Here is a 26,506-nt window from a genome sequence, read left to right on the forward strand (position 1 = left end):
ATTCATTTTTTAAATCAGGCTTAACATTTAAAAAACCAGTTAGTTAAAGGGTCACTTCACCCATTTGCATTAAGCTTTGTATCTTTAGAAACCCAGTCATATTTTTGAAGGGTCATTGTTTATTCCCTTATTTTCCCTGAGATGGGAGAAATAAGGATTTAAGTGTTTAGCTTCCTGCTTATTATGACGTAGAAATCCTCATTTTGCGTCACGATAAGCAGGAAGTCATATTTCATTAAAATCTTTAGAACTACATATGTTAGCTCATTATTATTCCAGGGTGTTTGACCCACTCACCCTATTACAGATCAGTGGGTGGGACTTCACTTGCAGAAACTGAAATCAATATCCGCCATCTTGTTTGGAAGCTAAGCTAACAAGCGCTGTGGAGATAGTAAGTATGACAATGACGGAAGAAACTAAACATGATATGGAAGAAGAGGATTTTGAAGTTCTGCTGCTCGAATCCGATGTTCGTGACTATCTTTACGAACTGCAGTATAGTTTAGAGCAGCTGAGGCTGATGGAGGAACAGGAGGCGGCTGCCCGTCGGTCGAGACGCCCGGACTGGGTCGAGACGCCCGGACTGGGTCGAGCTGAGGTGGACTGCTGTTGCCTGTACTCTCGCTGCTTGCTACGGCCTACGGACACACAGTCCTTCTGCTGCAGAGAATTTCAACGATGGCAATTTCTCCTGGAGGAAATCTCTGAATCAGACGAGCACACGGACGTTCGTGTTGTGATAGTTTCGCCTGACTAAACATCCATTATATCATGCAGTAATTCACCAAACAGAAATAAATACAAACGAGGAGTAATTCACTAATGAGTTTGCCAATGTAACGTTAACAGGGTTTGTTGTTGTGGGAAGAAGGAGGCAGGAACCGGCGAACATTTAAACATTTTAATAGTAAAATGAACAAATACAAAACGAAAGTTCCTCATTGACGACTGCTGTAACGTTACACACAACAGAAACAAAACACAGCATAAAATCAGGCCTGTTTCTCTCTCGATCTGCCGTCGTCGCTCCCCGTTTTATGCTTTCGCTTTTCCGTGAGAAACGCAAGACCGGCGCGCCCCTCACAGGTGTCTTTCATTATCAGTCTCTGTTATAACTCACGCCACCGGCCTCACGCCGTCCTCTTACATCCCTCGCCCTCGATCGTCCTGCTCGCCACAGCCAACTAGACATTTTGTGTGAAATAAATGTCAAACTCCGGTGACAGCTAATGTTAGCCTTGTAGACGGAAGAGAGAATTCTCTGTTTGCGCTGTTCCGGATTAGTGGGTGTGGCTTGCGGAGCTGTGGATTGTGGGACATATAGTTTTTTCATATATAGGCTTCCCTTGGTTATTTTCTGTCTTTTCTCGGCCAAGAGGGCACCAAATTAAAAAAATTATTTTACATTTCGACTACATATATGATCCACTTTCAATAAAGATTAATCTTGCAATGGGTGAAATGCTCCTTTAATTCCTGAAAATAATTATAATCAAAGTTATATGCAAAACACACTTACAGACGCTAAAGCAAAAGTGTTACAACACTCCCTGGTTTTTCCTAAAGACAGAAGATTCCAGTAAAAGTGCACAACATTTATAAGTCTGTATGTTTTTTTTATTTTACTTAGTTTTGAACCCAGTTCAGTCCAGCAGAAGAGCTCAAACCCAGAGTCCAGCTGTGTGTCTGTGAAGAGTGACTGGTCTATGGAGAAACCACAAGTGTTTAAGAGTGGAGAAACACAGTCTGATCTCAGGTATATTATTTCTATAACTCAAACACATGATTAATGATAGAAATATTTCAGAAACCTATTGATGTGTCCCATAATACAGATAATCAATTTTGTAATTCATGGTTATTTACTTCTCTGACTTGTGTAATAATGTGTTATTGTAATCTTCCAGCCATGACTCTAAAGCTGCTGAAGTCCTCAACACACTGAGATCAAATCTGAGACAGAAGTTTGAGTGTGTGTGTGAGGAAATATCAAAGCAGGGAAAGCCAACACTCCTGAATGAGATCTACACAGAGCTCTACATCACAGAGAGTGGAAGTGGAGAGATCAATAATGAGCATGAGGTGAGACAGATTGAGACACAGTCCAGGAGAGCAGAAACAGAGGACACACCGATCAAATGCAGTGACATCTTTAGACCTTTACCTGGACAAGACAAACCCATCAGAACTGTGCTGACAAAGGGAGTCGCTGGCATTGGAAAAACAGTCTCTGTGCAGAAGCTCATCCTGGACTGGGCTGAAGGGAAAGAGAATCAGGACGTCCAGCTCATATTTCCACTGGCTTTCAGAGAGCTCAACTTGATGAAGGACAAAACACTCAGTCTTTCAGATCTTCTTCATCGCTTCTTCCCTGAAAGCAGAGAAATGGCCATATCCAGTGATGAGTATAAAGTGCTGTTCATCTTTGATGGTCTGGATGAGTGTCGTCTGTCTCTGGATTTTCAGAGCGATGTGAGGTTGTGTGATGTGACTGAATCAGCCTCAGTGGATGAGCTGCTGACGAACCTCATTGTGGGGAATCTGCTTCCCTCGTCTCTCATCTGGATCACCTCCAGACCAGCAGCAGCGGATCTCGTCCCCTCTGAGTGTGTCCATCGAGTGACAGAGGTACGAGGCTTCAGTGACACACATAAGCAGGAATACTTCAGGAAGAGGATCAGTGATCAGAGTCTGGCCCACAGGATCATCTCACACCTGAAGTCCTCAAGGAGCCTCTTTATTATGTGCCACATCCCAGTGTTCTGCTGGATCTCAGCCACTGTTCTAGAGGAGATGTGCAGTGAAGCAGAGAGACGAGAGATTCCCAAGACTCTCACTCAAATGTACACACACTTCCTGCTCATTCAGACCAACATCAAACATGAGAAGGACTATGAGAAGAAAGTGAAAGATGAAGACATGATCGTCAAACTGGGGGAACTGGCGTATCGGCAGCTTGTGAAAGGCAACCTGATCTTCTATGAGGAAGACCTGAGCGAGTGTGGCATTGATGTGGCAGAAGCATCAGTTTACTCAGGATTGTGCACTCAGATCTTCAGAGAGGAGTTGGGCTTGTGTCTGGGGAAAGTCTTCTGCTTTGTTCATCTGAGCATTCAGGAACATCTAGCAGCTCTATATGTGCATCTCTCCTTTATCAACAATAACATCAATGTGTTTGACCAGATTACCAAACCAACTAATGGAGGCAAAGTGTCCCTATCTGATCTCCATCAGAGAGCTGTGGATGAGGCTTTACACAGTAGAAATGGGCATCTGGACCTTTTCCTTCGTTTCCTTCTGGGTCTGTCAGTGGAGTCTAATCAGAGTCTCTTACAAGAACTAAAGACACAGACAGCAAACAGCTCTCACAACAATGAGGAAACAGTTGACTATATTAAAGAGAAGATCAGTGAGAATCCCTCTCCAGAGAAATACATCAATCTGTTTCACTGTCTGAATGAACTGGGAGATCTTTCTCTAGTCAACGAAGCTCAACCTCGTGCGAGCTCATATGGAGGATTACGTGATGTGAAACTCTCCTCGTCCCAGTGGTCAGCTTTAGTGTTTGTGTTGTTGTCCTCAGAGAAGACACTGCAGGTGTTTGACCTGAAGAGCTTAATTGGAGACAGTACTGATGGGTAAGTAACACTGAGTGCAATCATTACAGTCTAAAACATTATGAAGAAAGAGAAACTCAGAGATCAGAGGTGTTTAAATCACGGGCTCAGACTGATTTCTGGGATATTGTCCATAATTTGCGGGTGTTTCTCAAACCGTGGCTGTGTCCTAGTAAGGCTGCATATCTCGACTGCCACGTCATCAAGCGCCTCTGAAGGCCGTCTCAGTTTGAAGGATCTTTTAAAGACAGACTTCATTTTGTGTCTTTAATTCAGATCATTTTGTGTTAATGTAAGACACTGGGAGACACAGACGGACACACACACACACAGATGAAACAGGGACAAAACGACGAGACAGTGCAGTCTAAGTGTATGAATTGACCAGGAAATGGATCTGGAAGGAAGAGTGGAGTAAAGGGTGAATGTCGATCAGCATCTCGTGTGTGTGTGTGTGTGTGTGTGTGTGTGTGTGCGTGTGCACAAGACGAAGATGAATGAGGTGTGTGTGTGTGTGTGTGTGTGAACAAGACAAAGATGAATGAGGTGTGTGTGTGTGTGTGTGTGTGTGTGTGTGCGTGTGTGTGTGCACAAGACGAAGATGAATGAGGTGTGTGTGTGAACAAGACGAAGATGAATGAGGTGTGTGTGTGTGTGTGTGTGTGTGAACAAGACGAAGATGAATGAGGTGTGTGTGTGTGTGTGTTGTGTGTACAAGACGAAGATGAATGAGGTGTGTGTGTGTGAGTGTGTGTGTGTGTGTGTGTGTGTGTGTGCGCGCCAGTGCGCGCCAGTGCTGCTTCCCCAGCTAATGTGACTTTATCATTATTACTTCTCATTTCAAAAACAACTTATTTAACACAAAATACTTCTTGATTCATGAAAATATACACATTTGACTCAACAAAATCTGATATGTTGAATAGTGTTGTAGTGTAAATGTAGACTAATAGACCTTGACAAACGACATTGACAAGAAAAAGAGAAAACAAATCTGTGTTGCTGAATACGAGACTTCTACAGTTATAGACACTAAACAACTTTAACACACGTCCTTTATAAAGCTGTGTTTAGTTAAAAAAGGTATAATGTATTATTTACTTATGATATGATTTATTATTGTTAGCGTTAATAATTGTTTATTTGTTATTTTCTATTAGTGTCCCACAAAACACAGGAGATGAAGTTCTTCAGAAGCTGATGCCTGTGGTTACAGCGACTAGACACGCTGAGTAAGTAACACTGAGAACAAGCATCACTGCTAAAACATTATAACAGTTCTTACTTAAACATTATAAATTATATATTATATACAAATATAGAACTGTAAAAGCAGGCTGTTTAGTTCACATGGATAGGATTTGGGAAAATAAAATAAATCCTGTTTTCGATGACTGGAATTTTTTTTAATGATATTTGTTTATATCATTAAAAAATAATTATTATATATTTCTAATAAAGGGACTGATGAGATGATCTTTAAGTTTATTCAGCTCCGTATGGAGAGGGATAAGGCTTTCACAGGCGTGAGTTCCTGTGTCTGGCGTGACGATCGAGTCTGTCCCAAAAAATACCTCTCAATGCACCCTCGCGGACTCGCGCTAAGGGCCCTATAGGTCTGCACTACATGACGTCACCGAAGTGTGGACTCTGAGGAAGTCCACAAGTTCGGAGTGTGCCATTTGGGACAGGGCCAGAGAGTAACCCTGACGGCACTCGTGAGAAAATGAAAATTACCTACATAATGAAAATTAGCTACATAATTAAATTCACAAATATGACTACATTTAAACATTATTCAAATACATAGACTACTGAGTTACTCAGGGGTGCAACTACCCAGTGTCAGAAGTGGACCTCTGTTTCTCTAGGGAGGTTGGGGGGCATGCTCCCCTGTAAGAAAATTTAGTGTTCTTTAAAGGTTAAATTCAGCAGTCTGGTGCACTTTGAGAGTTCAAAATTAAAAGCTCCAACCCATATTCAGGGTGCAAATTAAACAAAGAAAAATTCAAACCTTAGTGTCTGTCTACATTACACTACTAGGGATGGGACAATGCATCTATCTCCAGATTCGATACTTTGGTGCCGATACGTTGCGATTCTACAATATTGCAATTCGATATTGAAATGTAGTGTGATTTTGTTTTTAACACTAGACTATGAGGAAAAGTTCAATCATACACTTATACAGACTGTACATGACGTGTAAGATGAGTCATATTTACAAAAACAATTCATCACATCTTTCTGAGTTTTATTTCAGGAGCATCATACAGTTGTACATTCTCTTGAATAAATAATTCAATAACAAATACATTTTTAAGTCACTTGTCGCCTCCTAGTGGAGAAACAATGTAATCGATAAATGTGTTGTTTTAAGAGCCAAGTTTCTATTAAAAGCTCTATTTACTCTATTGTGTTCGCTACCGTAGACATCAGTGTTTATATTTGAGCTTTAAACTTTTACGCAAAGCGTGTGAATCAACTTTTGATGCGCTCGACCCAAGTTTGAATCCGCCTTTTGCCGAAGTCTCTTCTCCCTTTTCCCAACACATATTAGAAGATGTAAAATGTATAACCTAACATAAAGGTCTTTAGCGTTATGTTTTGCCAATGAACTAATATCGAGACCATGATATGGCTTTTTGCCGTTATAAAACAGCACAAGACTTTAAGAATAGGCATCCGTGCTGAGTGAATTAAAGAAAAGTGTGCACTTTGCTGATGCGATCATCATGGTCATCTGGTGTTTTCTCCTAAATACTAGTTCAAGGGTTTATTTCTTGCAAGTGAAGAAATAAGGACAAAAGTATTTTAATTTGCCTATATTAGTGTAATTTTGTCACGTTTCACGAATTCATTGTGTTCTTCGTGTCTCGTGTCTTTGTTGTTATACGTGTGTGGGTGTGTGAGTAGAGGGCGCGGCTGATCTATCAGCGCTGATCAGCGCGCAGCTGGTTTCATTACGGTCACCAGCTGCAGCTCGTTTGCTGGTCTATATATACTCACTGTTTTGTCTTCTCTTTGTCAGATCGTTGTTTGATGTTCTTGTTGTGAGTTCCTGTGTCCCGGTTGACGTCTCTTCCTTGTGCCTTGGTTCGTTCCTGATTCCGTTCGTGTTCTCGTCTCCGTGTCTGGATCTACTCAAGTCTTCTACCTCGTCATTCTCACCTCTCATCACCACTCTGTTGATCATCGACGTCCCTGCGCTGCACCCTGTGTCCACCCTTGTCTGACCAGTCATTTATATTAATAAACTGAGTTACTTGCACATTGCTTCCTGGCCATCATTTGTCGTGACAGAACGATCTGACCATTATGGAAGCAGCAGGTGGATCGCCAGCGTCTCTTCAGGATTTCGTCGACAGCAGCATACAGAGGATGGATTCCTGTGAGAAAAACATCAATGACACAGGGAGAGCTGTCCAAGCTCTAGTAGCGCAGGTGTCCGAGCTCACCCAGAAGATCCAGCTTTTGCGTGTGCCCACTGTGCCCCCCACGCCGCCTGTTCCCCTCATACCATCAGTTAACCCTTCCCAGACGGAGCCTCGTCTACCGGTGCCTGAGCTATATGCTGGTGAGCCCAGTTTCTGCAGAGCGTTCCTCACTCAGTGTTCAATGCACTTTGCACTTCAACCCAGAACCTTCAGTACTGAACAATCTAAAGTGGCGTTTGTTTTGACGCTATTGTCTGGGAAGGCGGCACTATGGGGGACGGCGGTGTGGGAAAACCAAGACCCATGCTGTGCTTCGTTCCAGACACTCGCCGACGAGATGAAGCGAGTCTTCGATCGGGCGGTGGCCGGGAGAGAGGCAGCTAGAATTCTTGCGGATCTACGTCAAGGAGATAAGTCTGTATCAGATTTTTCCATCGAATTCAGAACTTTAGCGGCTGAGTGTAAATGGAACGAAGAGGCGCAGTGGGACATGTTCCTGCATGGGTTGGCTGACCGCATCCAGAGAGAGATTTATACACTGGAGCTACCCACATCTCTTAATGGACTCATTGATCTGGCCTTAAAGGTGGATGCTCGTGTGACCAGAGCGGAGAGAAGAAGTCTGCCCAGCCGGTTGGGCCAGTGGTTCCGAGAGTCAGCGGTACAGCGGAGCGGATGCGGTCAGCGCTACTTACGATCATGAGCCCATGCAGGTAGGGCGAGCTCGGCTTTCCCGGGAGGAGAAGGAAAGGCGGAGGTCCCATGGACTATGCCTTTACTGTGGAGGGACTGGTCATCATGCTTACAGCTGCCCGGTAAAAGGCCAAGCCCGATTGTAACTATGAGGCTACTATCGGGTGGGATCTCCGCTCCGAAGACCTCATCAACATCTACGCTCCTCCCGGTAAGACTTAGATGGTCAACACACACCCAGGACTGTCGGGCACTGTTGGACTCGGGAGCCGAAGGTAATTTTATGGACTATTCGTTTGCACTTAAGTTTCATGTTCCCATCAAACCCCTCTCACACAAGATTTCAGTTAATGCACTCAACGGTCAGGAGCTCCCCACTATCGAATTCACCACGGAAACCATCACTCTCATCACTTCTGGAAATCATACTGAAAGACTGTCATTCTATATTATGGACTCACCTCTAGCACCCGTCATTCTCGGACATCCGTGGCTCATTCAGCACAACCCCCGTGTGGACTGGCAGCAGTGCACTGTCGTGTCCTGGAGCAATCAATGTCATCAGTCTTGTCTTGTGTCTGCCTGTGCGTCTGTTTCTGTTCCTATGTTGCAGGAGGAGACAGTGGAGTTGTCAAACGTGCCCGCAGAGTACCAAGACTTGAAGGAAGTGTTCAGTAAGTCTCGTGCTGCTTCTCTTCCTCCGCATCGTCCCTATGACTGTGCTATAGACTTATTGCCAGGTAAGTCTCCGCCTAAGGGCAAGTTATATTCTCTTTCGGTTCCGGAAAGGGAGGCTATGGAGAAATATATTTCTGATTCTCTGGCAGCCGGATTCATCCGCCCTTCTTCTTCTCCAGCGGGGGCGGGGTTCTTTTTTGTGGGGAAGAAAGACGGATCTCTGTGACCTTGTATTGATTACCGAGAGTTGAACAACATAACGGTAAATAATACTTACCCTTTGCCGTTGATATCTTCAGCCTTCGAAAGGTTGCAGGGAGCGTCGGTCTTCACAAAATTGGACTTACGTAATGCTTATCATTTGGTCCGCATCAGGAAGGGGGATGAATGGAAAACCGCCTTTAACACCCCTAGGGGGCACTTTGAATATTTGGTCATGCCTTTCGGTTTGTCCAACTCCCCGGCGGTTTTTCAGGCACTGGTCAATGATGTGCTGCGAGATATGGTCGATCAGTTCATATATGTTTACCTGGATGACATATTGATATTTTCTTCTTCTCTCCAGGAACATGTGCAGCATGTCAGACGAGTGCTTCAGAGGCTGCTAGAGAATGGGCTTTTTGTCAAGGCGGAGAAATGCGCTTTTCATGCACAGTCTGTCCCTTTTTTAGGGTTCATCGTCTCGGCTAAAGGAGTGCGTATGGATCCTGAGAGGGTTAAGGCTGTGGTGGAGTGGCCAAGTCCAGATTCCTGTAAGGCCCTACAGAGGTTTCTGGGGTTCGCTAACTTCTACCGGCGGTTCATTCGCAATTTCAGCCAACTAGCCGCGCCTCTGACCGCCTTGACCTCCCCCCGAGCTCCGTTCAGGTGGTCAGACGCAGCCCAGACTGCGTTTGCCAAACTCAAAGGCCGTTTTGTTTCAGCCCCAATCCTTGTTACCCCTGATTCTTCACGGCAGTTCGTGGTGGAGGTCGATGCGTCAGAGGTGGGGGTAGGTGCAGTACTATCCCAGTGTTCTCCCTTAGACGATAGGATGCACCCGTGCGCGTTTTTGTCTCATCGTTTATCTCCTGCTGAACGTAACTATGACATTGGTAACAGAGAGTTGTTGGCCGTCAAGCTTGCATTGGAGGAATGGCGTCACTGGCTGGAAGGGTCGGGGGTACCTTTTATTGTCTGGACTGATCACAAGAATCTGGAATATATTTAAACTGCTAAAAGATTGAACTCCAGGCAGGCTCGGTGGGCACTTTTTTTCGGTCGTTTTGATTTTTCTCTCTCGTTCCGTCCGGGTTCCAAAAATATAAAACCCGATTCTTTATCGTGCATTTTTGATCCTTCCGAACGCCCGTCTACTCCCGAGTGCATTTTACCCGAGAATCTATTTGTCTCCACACTCACATGGGAGCTCGAGTCGAAGGTCATGACGGCCTTAGAAGGGGTAACGCCTCCGCCCGGGTGTCCACCGAACCGCTTATTTGTGCCGGAGGGACTACGGTCCGACGTCGTCCAGTGGGGGCATTGTTCCAATGTAGCTTGTCATCCAGGAGTCAGTCGTACTAGATTTTTAGTGAAGCAAGGATTCTGGTGGCCACTTATGGCTCGCGACATTCACAATTTTGTTTTGGCTTGCTCAGTTTGTGCCACTGGTAAGACTTCCAATCGGCCCCCTGATGGGTTACTTCAACCGCTGCCGGTCCCTTCAAGACCCTGGTCCCATATTGCGCTAGATTTCATTACCGCCCTCCCACCCTCTCAGGGGCACACGGTAGTTTTGACCGTGGTGGACCGGTTCTCGAAGGCGGCCCATTTTATTCCCTTGCCCAAATTACCCTCAGCCAAGGAGACAGCGTTGACCGTTGTAGACCACGTCTTTCGCTTACATGGCCTCCCGATAGACGTGGTTTCCGACAGAGGACCCCAATTTGTGTCCAAATTTTGGAGAGAGTTTTGTAGATTACTGGGGGCGACTGTTAGTCTGTCCTCAGGGTTTCATCCCCAGAGCAATGGTCAAACTGAGAGAGCCAACCAAGATTTGGAAAGAACGTTGCGATGTTTGGTTTCCAAGAATCCTTCCTCATGGAGCCAGCAACTGTCAATGGTGGAGTACGCCCACAATACGTTACCGGTGTCATCTACGGGCCTATCTCCGTTTGAGTGTAGTGTAGGTTACCAGCCACCAATTTTTCCTAGTCTGGAATCCGAAGTCGCGGTCCCCTCCGCAAACGCCTTCGTCCAGAGGTGTCACCGCACTTGGACTAGAGCCCGCGAGACTCTACTCCAAGTGGGGGCACGCACCAAGGCCAAAGCCGATCGCCACCGGCGGAAGCCTCCCGTATACGTCGTCGGTTCCAAAGTGTGGCTTTCAACCAAGAACATTCCTCTCCGATCCGTCTCGAATAAACTTGCTCCTAAATTTATTGGCCCGTTTGCTGTCACCAAGATCGTTAGTCCGGTGGCAGTCCGCCTCAAACTTCCTCTGGCGTACAGGAGAATTCATCCCGTGTTCCATGTATCCAAAGTCAAGCCCGTGTTTTATTCTCGCATTAATCCGCCAGCCCCGGTTCCCCCACCGCCGCGACTCGTAGATGGGGAACCATCCTATTCGGTCAATCGTATTCTGGACTCCAGACGGAGGGGACGCGGATTCCAGTACTTGGTGGACTGGGAAGGTTACGGTCCGGAGGAGAGATGTTGGGTACCTGCTAGAGACATTCTGGATCACTCTCTTATTGATGATTACAATCAACAGGTAAGAGAGTCTGGGGACGCCAGGAGGCGTTCCTAGGAGGGGGGGTACTGTCACGTTTCACGAATTCATTGTGTTCTTCGTGTCTCGTGTCTTTGTTGTTATACGTGTGTGGGTGTGTGAGTAGAGGGCGCGGCTGATCTATCAGCGCTGATCAGCGCGCAGCTGGTTTCATTACGGTCACCAGCTGCAGCTCGTTTGCTGGTCTATATATACTCACTGTTTTGTCTTCTCTTTGTCAGATCGTTGTTTGATGTTCTTGTTGTGAGTTCCTGTGTCCCGGTTGACGTCTCTTCCTTGTGCCTTGGTTCGTTCCTGATTCCGTTCGTGTTCTCGTCTCCGTGTCTGGATCTACTCAAGTCTTCTACCTCGTCATTCTCACCTCTCATCACCACCCTGTTGATCATCGACGTCCCTGCGCTGCACCCTGTGTCCACCCTTGTCTGACCAGTCATTTATATTAATAAACTGAGTTACTTGCACATTGCTTCCTGGCCATCATTTGTCGTGACAAATTTAGACTAAAATATAGTTTGAAATATTCATTTTCCTTCATATAGTACATTTATAGGCTATATGGATTTTACGTCATAGTAATAATTATATAAATCATTATTACATTATTATAATAATTGTTTGGCATCCTAAAACACCATTGATAATGTAATGTAGACTGAGACTCTCATAACTAAAAAGATGTTTGAGCCGTCTTTATTGTCCTGGTACAAATCAATGCTTTATCTTTGTTTAACGAGCAGTTCATGGGTTGAAGCTCTTAATGTTGATCTCTCAAAGAGCACGAGATTGATGCATTTAACCTTAAAATCTACAAAATTTTCTTGCGGGGGAGCATGCCCCCGAACCACTCTAGACGAACAGTAAATCAGTAAAACTGTAAATGCTATATTAAGGGTCGACCCAACATAGTTTTACAAATTCATATAAAGAACAACCATTTATTAATAGTACAACAAAGTTAATTTTAAGTCAGTAGAACTGTATGTAGAAATGCCATATAAAAAATGTCCTTGGACAAAATATACATTTGGCCTGCTTAAGAGGGGGCCTACAAGACATTGTGCCCAGGGGCCTCTGAACTCTTAATCCGGCCCTGTTTAAAAGACCTTTCGTGAATCTGTTTCATGACAACTCTCTCTGGGTCAGCAGCAGCGCCAACACAGATAGATAACGAAAAGTTAATCCTCTGTTGGAGCAAGAGTGGCGAACTTCTGTCAACCTCGTCTGTAAGCAACGACAAAAATAAGTAAGGGTTAATGCCCGACGACCATGGTCACTTGCCAAATAAAACATTTTTGAAATATTAGTTTATATTTTAATTAGGCTAAATCTAGTTTTTACACATAACAACCGGAGATATTTATAGTCCGCTCAGCTTGTAGAACCCTTCAGGTTCAAAACGCATTATTTTTTTTCATGAAACACAAAGGTAGGCATAGTTATTTTTTTTTATTACACATAATAATTATATGGCGGTTGATACCTGCTCTCAGGCTCCTTATAGGCTTGAAACGCTGTACTCTCCTCCTGCCTTGGTTGTCTGGACCGCTGCGTAAAACTCCCGCAGGGTCTCATTCAGAGCAGCAGCGGTGTCATTTTCAAAGCTGGAGTCCATTTCTTTTTGAACAATAAAGAGTGTATTTACTGCCCATTTTGTATTTTTTTTTTAGTGTTGATCTCATCTTTTTCGTCTTCTATTTGATTAAATTCTCCCGGTGTTAACTCTTTGTGTCATTTCTCCGTTTTATTTAAATTTTTTTCTTTCTTCGGCAGCATACCAGTCGTCAAAGTTGTCATATTCTCCATAAATGTTAAAAGAAATAGCACGAAGTCGCTCATTGTTGTATTAGGCTATAATATCTAACGTTAGATGTTTGTTTTGATAGAGCATGTGACTGCCTGTTGCTATGGTTACTCACAGCTGTTGTAGGCAGCGCATTTATTTATAAATTTCGAATGGTAAACAGGCAGTTTCACCAGAACTACTTTACTAGGTGTCCGCTATCACTTTTTAACGGACACCCTGCAGCCAATCAGAATCGAGTATTCACCCAGACCATGGTATAAAGTAATTTAATTTGAATCAATATCAATTCTGGAATAAAAATATTTTAAAATTGTGAACCAGAAAATTGTGATAGTTATGTGAATCGATTTTTTTTTCCCAGTCCTAACACACACACACACACACACATTCTTTAAAATGTTTACAAATACAGTAAACACACACACACTTAATCTCACTGTGATGAAGTGAATCTTGGTTCAGTGTGGGTGATGGAAGAAGACAACGGGTCAGCGAATACTGGAGCTTGTGTGCTTTATTTCAATAACAGCCTCAGCGCTCTTAACATCAAACACAAAATCAATCAAACACTGTAGATCAAACTCTTCCCGCTGCATACAGCTTTCTCCGTCTCAGACATCAAACTCGTCCCGCTGTTCACAGTAGGGCTGTCAACTTTAGTCGTTTAGTCGACTAATTGGTCGATGCCGTCTTGGTCGACTGACATTCTTATTGGTCGACCAGTTGCATTTTTTTTTTACCAATAGAAAGAATTTTTCAATGATTTAGTCCTTGATATTTATTCCTTTATAAGCAGTTATTTATTACTGTATTCTAAATATAATTAGCCTATGTTTTGTCCCCAACTTTAAAATGCTTTAATTGAGGCTATTTTTGTAACTGCGCCACAATTTAGCGCACACACATAATACACTCGGGAACCGCACGTGTGGCTGGCTGCGCTGCTGCTTGCGCTCGGTAAGGGATGCTGTATTCATTCAGTTAGAACGCTGCGTTTTGGCTTTAGTCGACAAAATGTCCAGGAAATCGAAATCTTTTGTCTGGCTGCATTTTAAAACAAAGACGACAAGACTGTGGAGGGAGGCGATCGCGTTGCTCCATTATGAGCGCGCAAGTCGCGCGCCTACATTTGAAATCGAACTTGAGCGCGCAAAAGACGTGAGCAGCCTTTTAACGGCTATATCATGCTGACTCAATAGATTGTGTTTTCTTAATGTTTTCGTTTTTATTTGTACACTTGACGCATTTGAAAATAGCCTAAATAATGCAACAAAACGAAAATAAACCTATACGCGGTCCTACAGCCTATTATTAGGATTGTTTTTAAGTTATTTGGGTTCTTTGTGTGTTGTTTAAAACGCCTTGATCGTCAGGACGAAAGTTAACCCATAGCTTTGAAAGTAAAGAAGAATATAAAGCCTGTATAAACGAGAGCTTTTGTTGGGATTTTTCATTATGTGGTCAGGTGCGCGATTGTGACTGTTACTATAGACCTAGGACAGAGCTCTTCACTTTTTGCAGTTAAAAAATCACTTAATTTTCAAAGAATTGTATTATTATTATAGTTTTATTTATTTGTGATGTTTTTTCGTTGTTGTTTTATATATGCTCAATGACAATTGTTTAAAAAATGTTTAATCAAAACATCACGTTTTTTTTTTTTTTTTTTTTTTTTTTTTTAGTCGACTAATCGTTGCCATGACTCGACTTTGGTCGACTAAGGATTTCTTTGGTTGAATACAGCCCTAGTTCACAGCTTCCTCAGACACGGTCACGGACCGATTCGGATTGTTCGTACACAGCTCCGCACACAGCCACTCAAGCTCCAGGATCTCTCTCACAGCACTGTCCACCTGGCCCGCTTAAATGCGCTCTCCTCCGCCAATCACTGAAATCACAGACAGGTGTTCATCGTTTGAGCTTGACCCACTTACTTCCCGCTCGGCTCCTCACTCGCTCTCCCGCTGCAGACACCACTGAACCACGCCGCCACACTCACACACACTTAATCACACACACACAGGCACACGCTCACACACATTGTTGGGTTTCCATGTTTTATGGGGATTTTCCATAGAAATAATGATTTTTTTAATAGCTATAGTGTGATTATTATAATTCCTTTTCTATGTAAAGCTTTTGAATTACTGTTTGAATTTTCCTTGCATTTATGTTGTGATTATTTCCTCTCTATGGAAAGCACTTTGAACTGCCATAGTGTATGAAATGTGCTATAGAAATAAACTTTCCTTGCCTATGTTATTTATAGTTTAAGTGTTGTGTTTATCTCTGGATATAGGCTTAATGTGTGTCATTGTTCTCTACAGGTTGGGTAAGTGTGGAGTCACAGATGAAGGTTGTGTTGCTCTGGCTTCAGCTCTGAGATCAAACCCCTCACACCTGAGATATCTGAATCTGTCTAAGAATAAAATAGGAGACTCAGGAGTGAAGCAGCTTTCTGATCTACTGGCGAATCCTCACTGTAAACTGGAGACACTGGGGTAAGATCATCTCTACCATAAAGACTCTGAGTGAATAAATGAGGTCACTGAAAATCAGAGAATGTCATTAAGTGCTTTAATACAGCCTTTATTGGACATTAATTACATCAATATTAAGAGTTCTTTAAAATATTAACAAATACATTACACACACACACACACACACACAATAAGGCTGGGACAATGCGTCTATCTCCAGATTCAATACTGCTGCGATTCTACAATATTGCGATTCGATATTGAAATGTATTGTGATTTGTGTTTAACACTAGACTATGGGGAAAAGTTCAATCATACACTCATACAGACTTTAGGGGAACGCGGGGCACAACCTAACGCGGGGTTAAATGTAGCACGGACATTTTACATAGTTCGTCAGGATCAAGCAGGATGTCTTTCTGATCTTTTTCTCTCGCTGCCAGAAGACGGTGTCCCGCGAATTTGCGGATCATAGATTTTTTTCGGTTTCTGTGTTAGGTGTATATGTTTCTGAATCTAACTTTATATTGCCTTAATCACTGTTTTGTTGGCTCAAACATAGCACCGTTTTGAAACATGTCAGCAATTCCTAGCAACTGTTAGCTAGAGTTAAAATATGTAATACACACAGCGGGGTTAGTTGTAACACAGTGTTACAACTAAGTCGCCAAGTGTACAATGATAATCAAATGAAAACAGGGAGACACACAACTTTTCAGGTTTGAGTATACATTTAACTTTGTTGGACGTTCACAAACAATGTTGGAATTTAAAATGTTTAAAATTTAGTGTACTATGAATGATAACTTGATAAAAATGATAAAAATATGGCCTGTTTTTAATGCAATAAACCCTTTAAATTTTTATTTTAAGCTCATTTGTATTATTATTAATAATAATAATAATTGTATGCAGCTGCCACACACAAATCCCAATTTAATTGCAATTACAATATTTTATAATTTTTTTTATTATTATTTTTCGCAAAACTGTGCAGCCCCTTTCTATGTCTCTATTCATGATATTGATCCATAATAGAAGGATGATTGGGTGCGGGATGGATGTATGAATATCTGTCTATACAGATGCACAAACAATATCAAACTATTCAAATAAAATTGTACTGAATTATGTGTGTTACACACAAGTGTTACAACTAACCCCTCTGTCTGTTAGAATTAACCCCGCATATGGGGTTACTATTATGAGGTTTAAAAGACCTTTTGTGAAGCTGTTTCATGACAACTCTCTCTGGGTCAGCGGCAGTGCCAACACAGATTTAAAATGTTGCGATATGATTTGGTCAAAGGTTTAATAGACAGAGGAACTGGAAGAAGATCGTGTGTGTGTTTGAATGGAGATCACAGTATTTTAAAGATGAATCGTGCAGCTCTACTGCAGATCTAACAACCTGTTTCGCAATTTGACCTCAAAGTACTTTGGTACGATTTGTCACTCTAAACTACGCAATAACCTGGTGACGCCTCTGTGCACGCACAGTCCTCAAATCAAGCAACAGCAAAAGAAGAAGAGTTCGACCAATCATAGCGCTCGGTTCATTCCCCAAATAGCAAGCGGGGATGATTGACAGATGCGTAAGACCTATCATTAAAAAGAGACTGAATATCGGCAGCAATAAAGAATCCCGCTCGATCCCCTTCCACTCCCGCCGTCTGACTGAGTTCATAAGCGAGGATAGTAACTCTACAGTAGTCACGGTACTTCTGATCGCATGGATTATCTTAAAGGGGTCATGAACTGGCTTTTTAAATGTTATTATATTGTTGTCTGAGGTCAACTTATAACGTTCGCTTGGTTTTTGCATTCAAAAACATCAAAATGAACAAGTAATAGGCTATTTTGTACCCTGGTTGTGAGCCTACCTAAAAAACAGTCGGTTTTTATGGGCGTGTCGCACTGAAGACTTGGAAGTAAACACCCACTGCTGTGAGTGGAGAACAGTTTTGCATATTGTAATGAGTTTCACTCACCCGTCGGTGTACGTGGGGGAAAACGTCCTATGTTGTCAAATGGCAACCGGATTCGCCCATACATGTTCGACCCAGAGTCCGTGTGTTGCACAATATTCCTGTCAGATCCAATATAGACGGCACAGCACCGTTCTTTACTCTTAATCGGTCTGAAAATCCAGTCTATTTGACAAAACAATCCTCGGTGAAATGAAGCGAACAGACGACGATGTTTTACCCTCATCAGCTGGAACGTCATTAAAAATAAATTTTATCCATGCAGTCCTATTGGAATCCACAGGAAGCTTATGCAGCGACTGTCTTGCACAACCAGGCACTGCACAATATTCTGTATTGCTCGGTAGCGATCCAGTTTGTCATCACGAGGTAAGCATGTACATGTATGATACTTATGTGTGTAATGCGCGAATCGGTGGGTGGCGCTAAACCTGCCGTGGTGAAGCAGGCGTTGATCTTCTTCTGCGGGGGTGGTGTTTTATCCTCTTTGTCGTCATAGTTCCCCACTTTTAAAAACGAGTCGTTTTTTGAGGCTGTGTCAATAAAAGCTTTTATTGGACTAACAAGGACGTTTTCAGTTCTGAAACTTACAGGATATTCTTATAATATGATGACCTCTTAGATGTCAAAAGCTCAAGGAAAATTTGATTTCTCAGTTCATCACCCCTTTAAAATACTCTCATTCATGGTCACTCAGATAAGAGGAAGAATAATTCAGCCATGCAAATTATAAAACGCTCAAGCAATGCTGAACAATAAATCTGGATAAATTTGAAACCGCTACCCTATGGCTTTTGAAAGATGATTATGAAAGTGCTGTGATTTGTGGATTACAGATAAGCGCGAGTCTGGAGAAGCAGGTGTTTATTTATTCATTCTCAGTGTTGAGAAACGTAACCTGCATGTGTTGCGTTATAGTGTTAATAATAACTAACGCAACAAACACTGACCCGTGCACACAGAGAGATTATTGTAAATGTAATGTCGTTGTTGTTTTTTTTACTATTTTCTACGGTCTTATTAATTTTAGATTAGCTGATCAGCTCATATAATGCATCACACCCCCCCCCCCCATTGTTGCCAACTATTTCCAAAGGAAAGTAGCTAATGCCTTCCCTAAATGTCGCTAGATTAAGTAATATGTCAATTAGCTTATTCATGACTTCATTGCGTCATTCTTGTGTTCTGACTAATATTTTCTCTCTAAATTCATGCTCACATACAGTATTTTAATATAATGTAAAATAGCTGAATGTCCAATAAAGATGTTCTCCTTTCCTATATTTTTTTTTGTCAGACAATAGAACGAGTAGCAATGATATAGTGAATGACTAAATTTTTTAAATGTGTAAATGATTTGAATTAAGAGTTCGGGAACTGGATGGACTAAAGCTCTGTGATAGCGAGTATTACAAGTAATAAGCAGAAAATTTAAATGGTCAAACTAAATTCTTTAAATGTAAAACAAAAGAGCAGCAGATAAGTGACGCGTCAGTGAGAACAAACAGCAACCAAACGCCCGCAGCGAGTCTCGGCCTGACACATCACGGGGGAAGCCTGACACACCTCAGCTCTTACACCATGGACACACACACACTTGCGACCCATGAACGCCTCTCTAAACTACTGCGGGATTTTACAGTTTGAAGCATCTGTCACAGTAAAACACCATGTGCTGTCATGAACAAGAGGAATGTCTTCTCATAGGATAAGAACACACAGTCTCATTGATAACACACACACACTGACATGTCATTGATGGACTTTAGTGTTTCTCCATGTCATAATCTGTGACTTTGACATGATGTAGATTTTAAACCTGGAGAAAAATCTCCACAGTATCCAGTTTCCTCCTGAAATGAAAATGAATGGACTGTTAATCCTGACTGTGCTGAGATTGAGTGTGTTTAAAGTAAAGTCTCACTCTGCTTCCACGGGTCCACTTGAAAGGGATATAGCGACTGTAATGTCACACGCTGGAGTGTCTTTGAGAGCTACCAGAGAAAAACAATGACGATAGTTTGGTGAATTGATTTTTTTTTCTCTCAGCCCTAACACACACACACGCACACACACACACATACACACATTCCTTAAAATGCTTACAAATACATTATTAACCATGCTTTTATTTTATCTATTTTCAATGCAAAGCTCTATAAATTGCTATAGTGTGATTATTATAATTCATTTCTATGTGAAACTTTTTGAACTGCCATAGTGTATGAAATGTGCTATATAAATAAACTTTCCTTGCCTATGTTATTTATAGTTTAAGTGTTGTGTTTATCTCTGGATATAGGCTTAATGTATGTCATTGTTCTGTACAGGTTGATGGATTGTGGAGTCACAGATGAAGGTTGTGTTGCTCTGGCTTCAGCTCTGAGATCAAACCCCTCACACCTGAGATATCTGCATCTGTCATATAATAAACTAGGAGACTCAGGAGTGAAGCAGCTTTCTGATCTACTGGCGAATCCTCACTGTAAACTGGAGACACTGAGGTAAGATCATACACAACTCTCACATTAAACTGTCACTGTGAATTCATAAATTATAATCAAATGGAAAAAAATTCAGGGAAATAACTATTACATTAATTACAAGCAAAGCTATTGAAACAAACTTATTAAATTCATGAATTCACCTTATTAAATTCATCCTTATTAAATTCATGAATTCTGTTCATATGATGACGTCTGTTCATATGATGTAAGAGGATTAATATGTATAAAGCGTTTGCTGTGTTTCTCCTGCACTGTGAGTTCATGTGTTTGATCTGTAAATGCTTGAACACATGAGCTGCTCCTCATTAAGCTGAAACTGCAGGACTGATAGTCACACTGAAAAACACACTCTGACATCATGACATACATTTAACACCCTTTACTTTAAACACACTCAATCTCAGCACAGTCAGGATTAACAGTCCATTCATTTTAATTATAGGAGGAAACTGGATACTGTGGAGATTTTTCTCCAGGTTTAAAATCTACATCATGTCAAAGTCACAGATTAAGACATGGAGAAACACTATAGTCCATCGATGACACGTCAGTGTGTGTGTTATCAATGAGACTGTGTGTTCTTATCCTATGAGAAGACATTCCTCTTGTTCATGACAGCACATGGTGTTTTTCTGTGACAGACGCTTCAAACTGTAAAATCCCGCAGTAGTTTAGAGAGGCGTTCATGGGTCGCAAGTGTGTGTGTGTGTCCATGGTGTAAGAGCTGAGGTGTGTCAGGCTTCCCCCATGATGTGTCAGTCCGAGACTCGCTGCGGGCGTTTGGTTGGCCAGAAACTACCGACACAATCAAACTGTGTGTGTGTGTGTGTGTGTGTAACAAGCGTTTTTCTGAGGAGAGCTACGAGAGTTTCTGTCTTCTCTGTCACTCTCCATCTTTATTGTCAGTGTCCTGAAGATACAGAGATTTGTGTTCTACGCTACCGGTTTTATGACATTTGTATGAGAAAATATCAAATATATGCATTTATAGTGAATGTATATAAACATTTATACTGTTAAAGGGAAAATACAGATTGTGTTCAATGATTTGATAGGAGTAGAACTGTCAGCTGTAAAATCCTCCAGTTTTCCTCACAGTCACACACATTTAATGCCGAGTTCAGACTGCATGATTTTCAAAGTAGTCGGGTCGCTGTTCTTTTCACACTGCATGACTATCTTGGCCAGCATTCAGTCACTGCTGTGTTCACACTGGACGATTGATCGGTAACAGAAGGTTTCACACTGCATGACTTTAGAAAAATCGCCGACAGACTCTGTCTAGCACGCTGCACGCAAACTACATTTCACAACAAACACGCGTGAGATATGAAAAGGAAACAACGCGCGACACCACACGTGCAAGACCGGAGTTCTCACGTGAGACTTTTTTTTCGAACCGGTTGTGGTACAGCTGGTGAAACAGACACGAGTTCTCCTGCCAAATTTCTACTAATTTTTCTTCCATTTATTGTGTCCAAATAGACCGAGAAGAAGCTTTTTTTGTTGAAACAATGCCATATCATGTTGATATGTGATCTATAACTCCTCCCCGAACTCCCTGCTGCTCTGTATCTTGCTCTCTCACTGGCTGCCGGTGATCGCCGATGTAGTTTTCAGTCAAAACACTTTTCACACAGCAGGATTTTGAATCGCCGACAGGTCCAGATATTTAGCATGCCAAATATCTCACGGATTGTTCATTACATTCACCTCTTTTGCAATTTTTACAATGACTAATAAAGTGTATTGGTTGTGTTGAAGGCACTGAAACAGTCCAGTATATAGTCACACTCATGTTTCTGTTGAAATAAAGAGATTTCTGTTTCACAAACTCTGCCACTGTTCACACTGTGTGACAATATGTAGTTCATGCAGAGATATTTGTATAGGCCTATATATTATTATATGGCAGACCTAATGTGATTAGTTTTTACAAATACATTAACCACACACACACACACACACACGTTGTGTTTCCATGTTTTATGAGGACTCTCCATAGAAACAATGATTTTAAACTGTATATTAAATCCCCTAATCCTAACTGATGCAATTTAACAAAGTGAACTGATGAGTATTTGTATATATTTCATATTGACCGCAGGGGCGCTGCTAAGGATTTTGGGCCCTATGAAAAGAATCTTAACAACCCACCCCCCCCCCCACACACACACACACACAGCTGTTTTTTTTCATATTCATTTACATAAAATCATGCCCATCTATTTAAGTCAATCAGACAATTGAACTCCATCCCATGTCCACACATTCGTAATTTGTCCTCTGTAATGCAAAGCCGTGCACCCGCTGCACCCTGCTCAATTGAAACGTATTGAGATACGTAGGAATTAATAAAAAAAAGTAGAATGGTAAGAGAAATGAGTAGTGTAAATAAGCAATCAATGTTTATAAGAGGAACAGATGGAAATAAATAATTGATATTGTCAGATCATTTAAAAATAAGAAGTCAACTGACTGGAATGACATGGATATGTCTGTGGTAAAACATATTATCGAGTGTGTTGAGAAACCCCTGGTACATGTATGCAATTTGTCTCTTTAAAATGGCATATTTCCTTAAAAAAAAAAGAAAATCGCAAAAGTTATACCCATATATAAAACTGGAGATAGATACCTTTTCAAATTATAAGCCCATTTCTTTGCTTTCACAATTTTCAAAAATATTGGTGAAATTAGTTTACACAAGATTAAATGATTTTCTTATAAAATATGATATACTAAGCAAGCAACAATATGGGTTTAGAAGTATTAGAACAACCTCACATGTGTTGAAAGATTTGTGGAGAAAATATCTAACGCAACAGAAAATAACCAATACACAGTTGGGGTATTTTTAGATCTTAAAAAGCATTTGACTTTTTCCAGAGAAAAGGAGATCTAGAGATCTTACTAGAGAAACTGGGAAAAAAATGAAGCAAGAGGGGTAGCTCACTCTTGGATAAGTAATTATTTAGAGAAAAGGCATCAATATGTCCAAATAGATAATTGCAGGTCACAATTGGTGCAGGTAACATGTGGGGTTCTCCAAGGCTCTGTGCTGGGCCCATTGCTTTTTCTGTTACACATTAATGATATATGTGAGGTTTCCAAAGTACTAAAATTGATATTATTTGCAGATGATACAAACTTATTTTGTCATGGTGACAATCTGAAACAACTTCTAGATACAATGGAAAAATAAATTGTACTGCTAAATATTGGTTTGATTTGAATAAACTAACATTAAATTTAAGGAAAACAAAATGTGTTGTATTTGGTAATCGTTTATCGAATAAAATAGGTAAATGAATGATTAATGAAGTTAAATTAGAAAGGGTGTCAGCGATTACATTTCTTGGAGTGATTATAGACAATAATTTAAATTGGAAGGGACACTTAGCATGTTAAAGAAACTATTTAAAAATAATGCAATGAAACTAAATGAAACAATTTAAAGAGCGATAAATTAACAAACTGTTTTTGTTGTATTTGGGATGGTGCAAATGTATTGCTTAGGAAATAAATTTTTTTTTGATTTGTTTGTCAAGATTATAATGTAAGACAATAATTATTTTACTTTTACTTTTTAAATAAGAGATATTTTCAAAAAAGGATAGGCATTATAAGCAAGAGCTTCAGCCTACACCTGTTTCAGACTGTTGTAAATATACTGCTGTTTGTCAGCTCAACTGTGTTGAGACTAAGTTTTTTATCTGAAACTATCTATCTACAAAGCGTGCGTACGCCATAGCTGTCAACACTGAACATTGAAAATAAGGAAGATTTCCCGGATTCCATCCCCAAAATAAGGGATTTTTTTACACGATTCTTAACCACAAACTTTAAAAATAAAGCAATAATTATTAAAAGTCTAAATAATTTATAACTAGCCTACATATGTTCGAGAGAGAAAGAGACTGATATCATAGAGAATGTTTAAATACTAATATCAGCTTACGAGGGAAACGGAGGCGAAGTTAGTGCGATCAGAGCGTGCGCTGAAACGGATCAACTCAACGGATCGGTGCGCAAGACCGCCAAGACTTCGTTTCACTTACCTGTAGCTGTGTCTAAGCTGTGTGCACAGCTTTTTTGTAACAGCGCGTGGCACCGCAAGATTAGCATCCGAGGATGAACGATTTCAAGCCCTCAGAGTGTACACTCAGAGTGTAAAAATACGTTGCCTGGATACAATTTGGGCGGACTGAACCATTTTATGATAATTGAGAGGGGGAGAGGGGCCATGGACGTTTGTTTCCTAAACAAAATCATTTTTTGACACCAGGAAACAGCAAATATAGTAATTTAAAGTTAATAATTTTAACAATCATATATATTTTTTTAGAACCACAATTTTATTGAGGGCTTCTCTGGGCCCCCTTTTAGTCATGGGCCCCGAGAATCGTCATCGTTTACCCCCCCTTTATGGCGCCCCTGGACAGCATTATGTTATTTATAGTTTAAGTGTTGTGTTTATCTCTGGATATAGGCTTAATGTGTGTCATTGTTCTCTACAGGTTGAGTAAGTGTGGAGTCACAGATGAAGGTTGTGTTGCTCTGGCTTCAGCTCTGAGATCAAACCCCTCACACCTGACAGATCTGGATCTGTCTTGGAATAAACTAGGAGACTCAGGAGTGAAGCAGCTGGAGGATCTGAGGGATGATTCGCATTATAAACTGGAGACACTACAGTAAGAATAGTTCTTTACGATTTTCATCATCATTTTCATTTAAAGTTCAAATGGCTGATTTACTCACTAGAAATAAAAGTAATGGTTCAGATTCAGTAACTGTGTGTGTGTGTGTGTGTGTGTGTGTGTGTGTGTGTGTGTGTGTACTTGTCTACCTATCTAAGAGGGGACTTTGGTGTCGTTACACACTCACTAACAGGGGACCGCCGAGGGAAGTGGGGACATTTTTCAAGTCCCCTGTTAGTTATGCCTTAAAACATGTTAAAATCAACTAAAAAACGCTCTGGTGAATTTTTTACATTTTTGACCAAGTGGGGACTTGCGAGTGTGTGTGTGTTTAAGCCCATACTCAGCAGCGCTCCTGTAGGCTGGAGCAAGAACTGCAATGGCCCATTAACACACGTCGTTCACACTTCTCTATTGTCTGAATGCCTTGCTGTCCCAGAGGCTCTGAGACTGTAGAGCTGCTGGTGAACTGGCTGCTTATAGGAACTTTCAGTAACTTTATAATAACTGCATGGTATTAATCATTAGTTAAGCATTAGTGAACTGATAATTCACCATTTATTAAGCATTAAAATACATTAATAAGCAGTATATATGTAAATACAGCTATAAATGTTTTTTTTCTTGTTTTAATAGCATATCTATAATGTGTTTAATAATTGTATTTTCATACTTTATTAATGATCAATTTACATCTAAATGAAGTATAGCATTATTTACAAACCAGTTATTTAGGAGTTGTCAGTGGTTCATAAGATCACTTAGAATGTGTGAGTAAATTATATATATTATTTTTAGGGCCGGGACTCGATTAAAAAAAAATCTAATTAATTAGAGGCTTTGTAATTAATAAATCGAAATTAAGCGCATTTTAATTGCATAAATATTTGAACTGAGAACAGTGAGAAGATTTTTTTTCACATGGATTTTTAGTATATCATTTAATAATGACTGAATACATAAGCTTAAGCAACAAAATATTGTTTATTTTTGTTCAACCAAATCCAACAGACCAGTGCAATTGTATATGTTTTGCGTTGAGGTGAAACTTGAGGGTCGATGTGATATGCGAATTCCTTGTTGCATAGCTTGCACACAACAACTATGCTCTTAATGACGCTTCCATCGGTTCGTTCTTATAACTAAATTTCCCATCCACAGGACCAACCGAAGGGGTCTCGTCAGCGTCTTCGTTCATGTTCACTGCTTTTTTTTTATTAGCTGAGGCATAGACTGTAAAAAAAAGTCATGAACGCTAGTTGGTGCTCCAGTATTATCAGTCCGCCCAGGGCTGGACTGGGACAAAAAAATCGGCCTGGGCATTTTGGCCCAGACTGGCCCACTACATATGAACATACACACAACTGAACTGTGTACGCCCTTGAATATGTATACCAACAACTCCTATTAAAACCACCAACCCCATCTAATGAGTGAGATGAAATAACTACTAAGTTTAAAATACAATTCTCCAATTGCATTGGCAATACCAGTCTTTCTCACAAGATGTTTATATATTAACTGTATATTAACGCCACATTAATTGTGGCGTTCCGCAAGGCTCTGTTTTGGGCCCTAAGTTATTTTTGTTATATATAAACGATATATGCAAAGTGTCGGATGTTTTAAATTTTATTCTTTTCGCGGATGATACAACAATTTATTGTTCTGGCCCAAATCTTACAGAGCTTGTGTTGGTGGTAGAGAAAAAATTGTATAAACTAAAGAATTGGTTTGATTTAAATAAATTGTCACTAAATTTAAATAAAACGAAATTCATGGTATTTAGTAATAAAGAGTTAAATAATGAGATCAGGATTACTATTAAT

At 41.0% G+C, this 26,506-nt stretch overlaps 1 protein-coding gene across 4 annotated transcripts in view; it reads left to right on the forward strand.

The window, feature by feature from the left end:
- The window catches only part of LOC120484830 (NLR family CARD domain-containing protein 3), a 72,602-nt gene that overhangs the window by 22,317 nt on the left and 23,779 nt on the right, over positions 1-26,506 (forward strand). The window contains exons 4-9 of one of the 4 annotated variants that reach the window (XM_089118875.1): positions 1,634-1,759; positions 1,911-3,641; positions 4,781-4,852; positions 15,330-15,503; positions 19,801-19,974; positions 24,498-24,690. In XM_089118875.1, the coding sequence (XP_088975001.1) occupies positions 1,634-1,759; positions 1,911-3,641; positions 4,781-4,852; positions 15,330-15,503; positions 19,801-19,974; positions 24,498-24,675 (2,455 nt within the window). In that variant the 3' untranslated portion in view covers positions 24,676-24,690. Of the gene's footprint in view, positions 1-1,633; positions 1,760-1,910; positions 3,642-4,780; positions 4,853-6,651; positions 6,872-15,329; positions 15,504-19,800; positions 19,975-24,497; positions 24,691-26,506 lie in introns of those variants that run through there. The other 3 variants (XM_089118876.1, XM_089118879.1, XM_089118883.1) reach the window with 3 other exon arrangements.

The sequence above is a fragment of the Pimephales promelas genome, chromosome 2, assembly GCF_988280905.1.
Source record: "Pimephales promelas chromosome 2, fPimPro1.hap1.1, whole genome shotgun sequence".
NCBI lineage: Eukaryota > Metazoa > Chordata > Actinopteri > Cypriniformes > Leuciscidae > Pimephales > Pimephales promelas.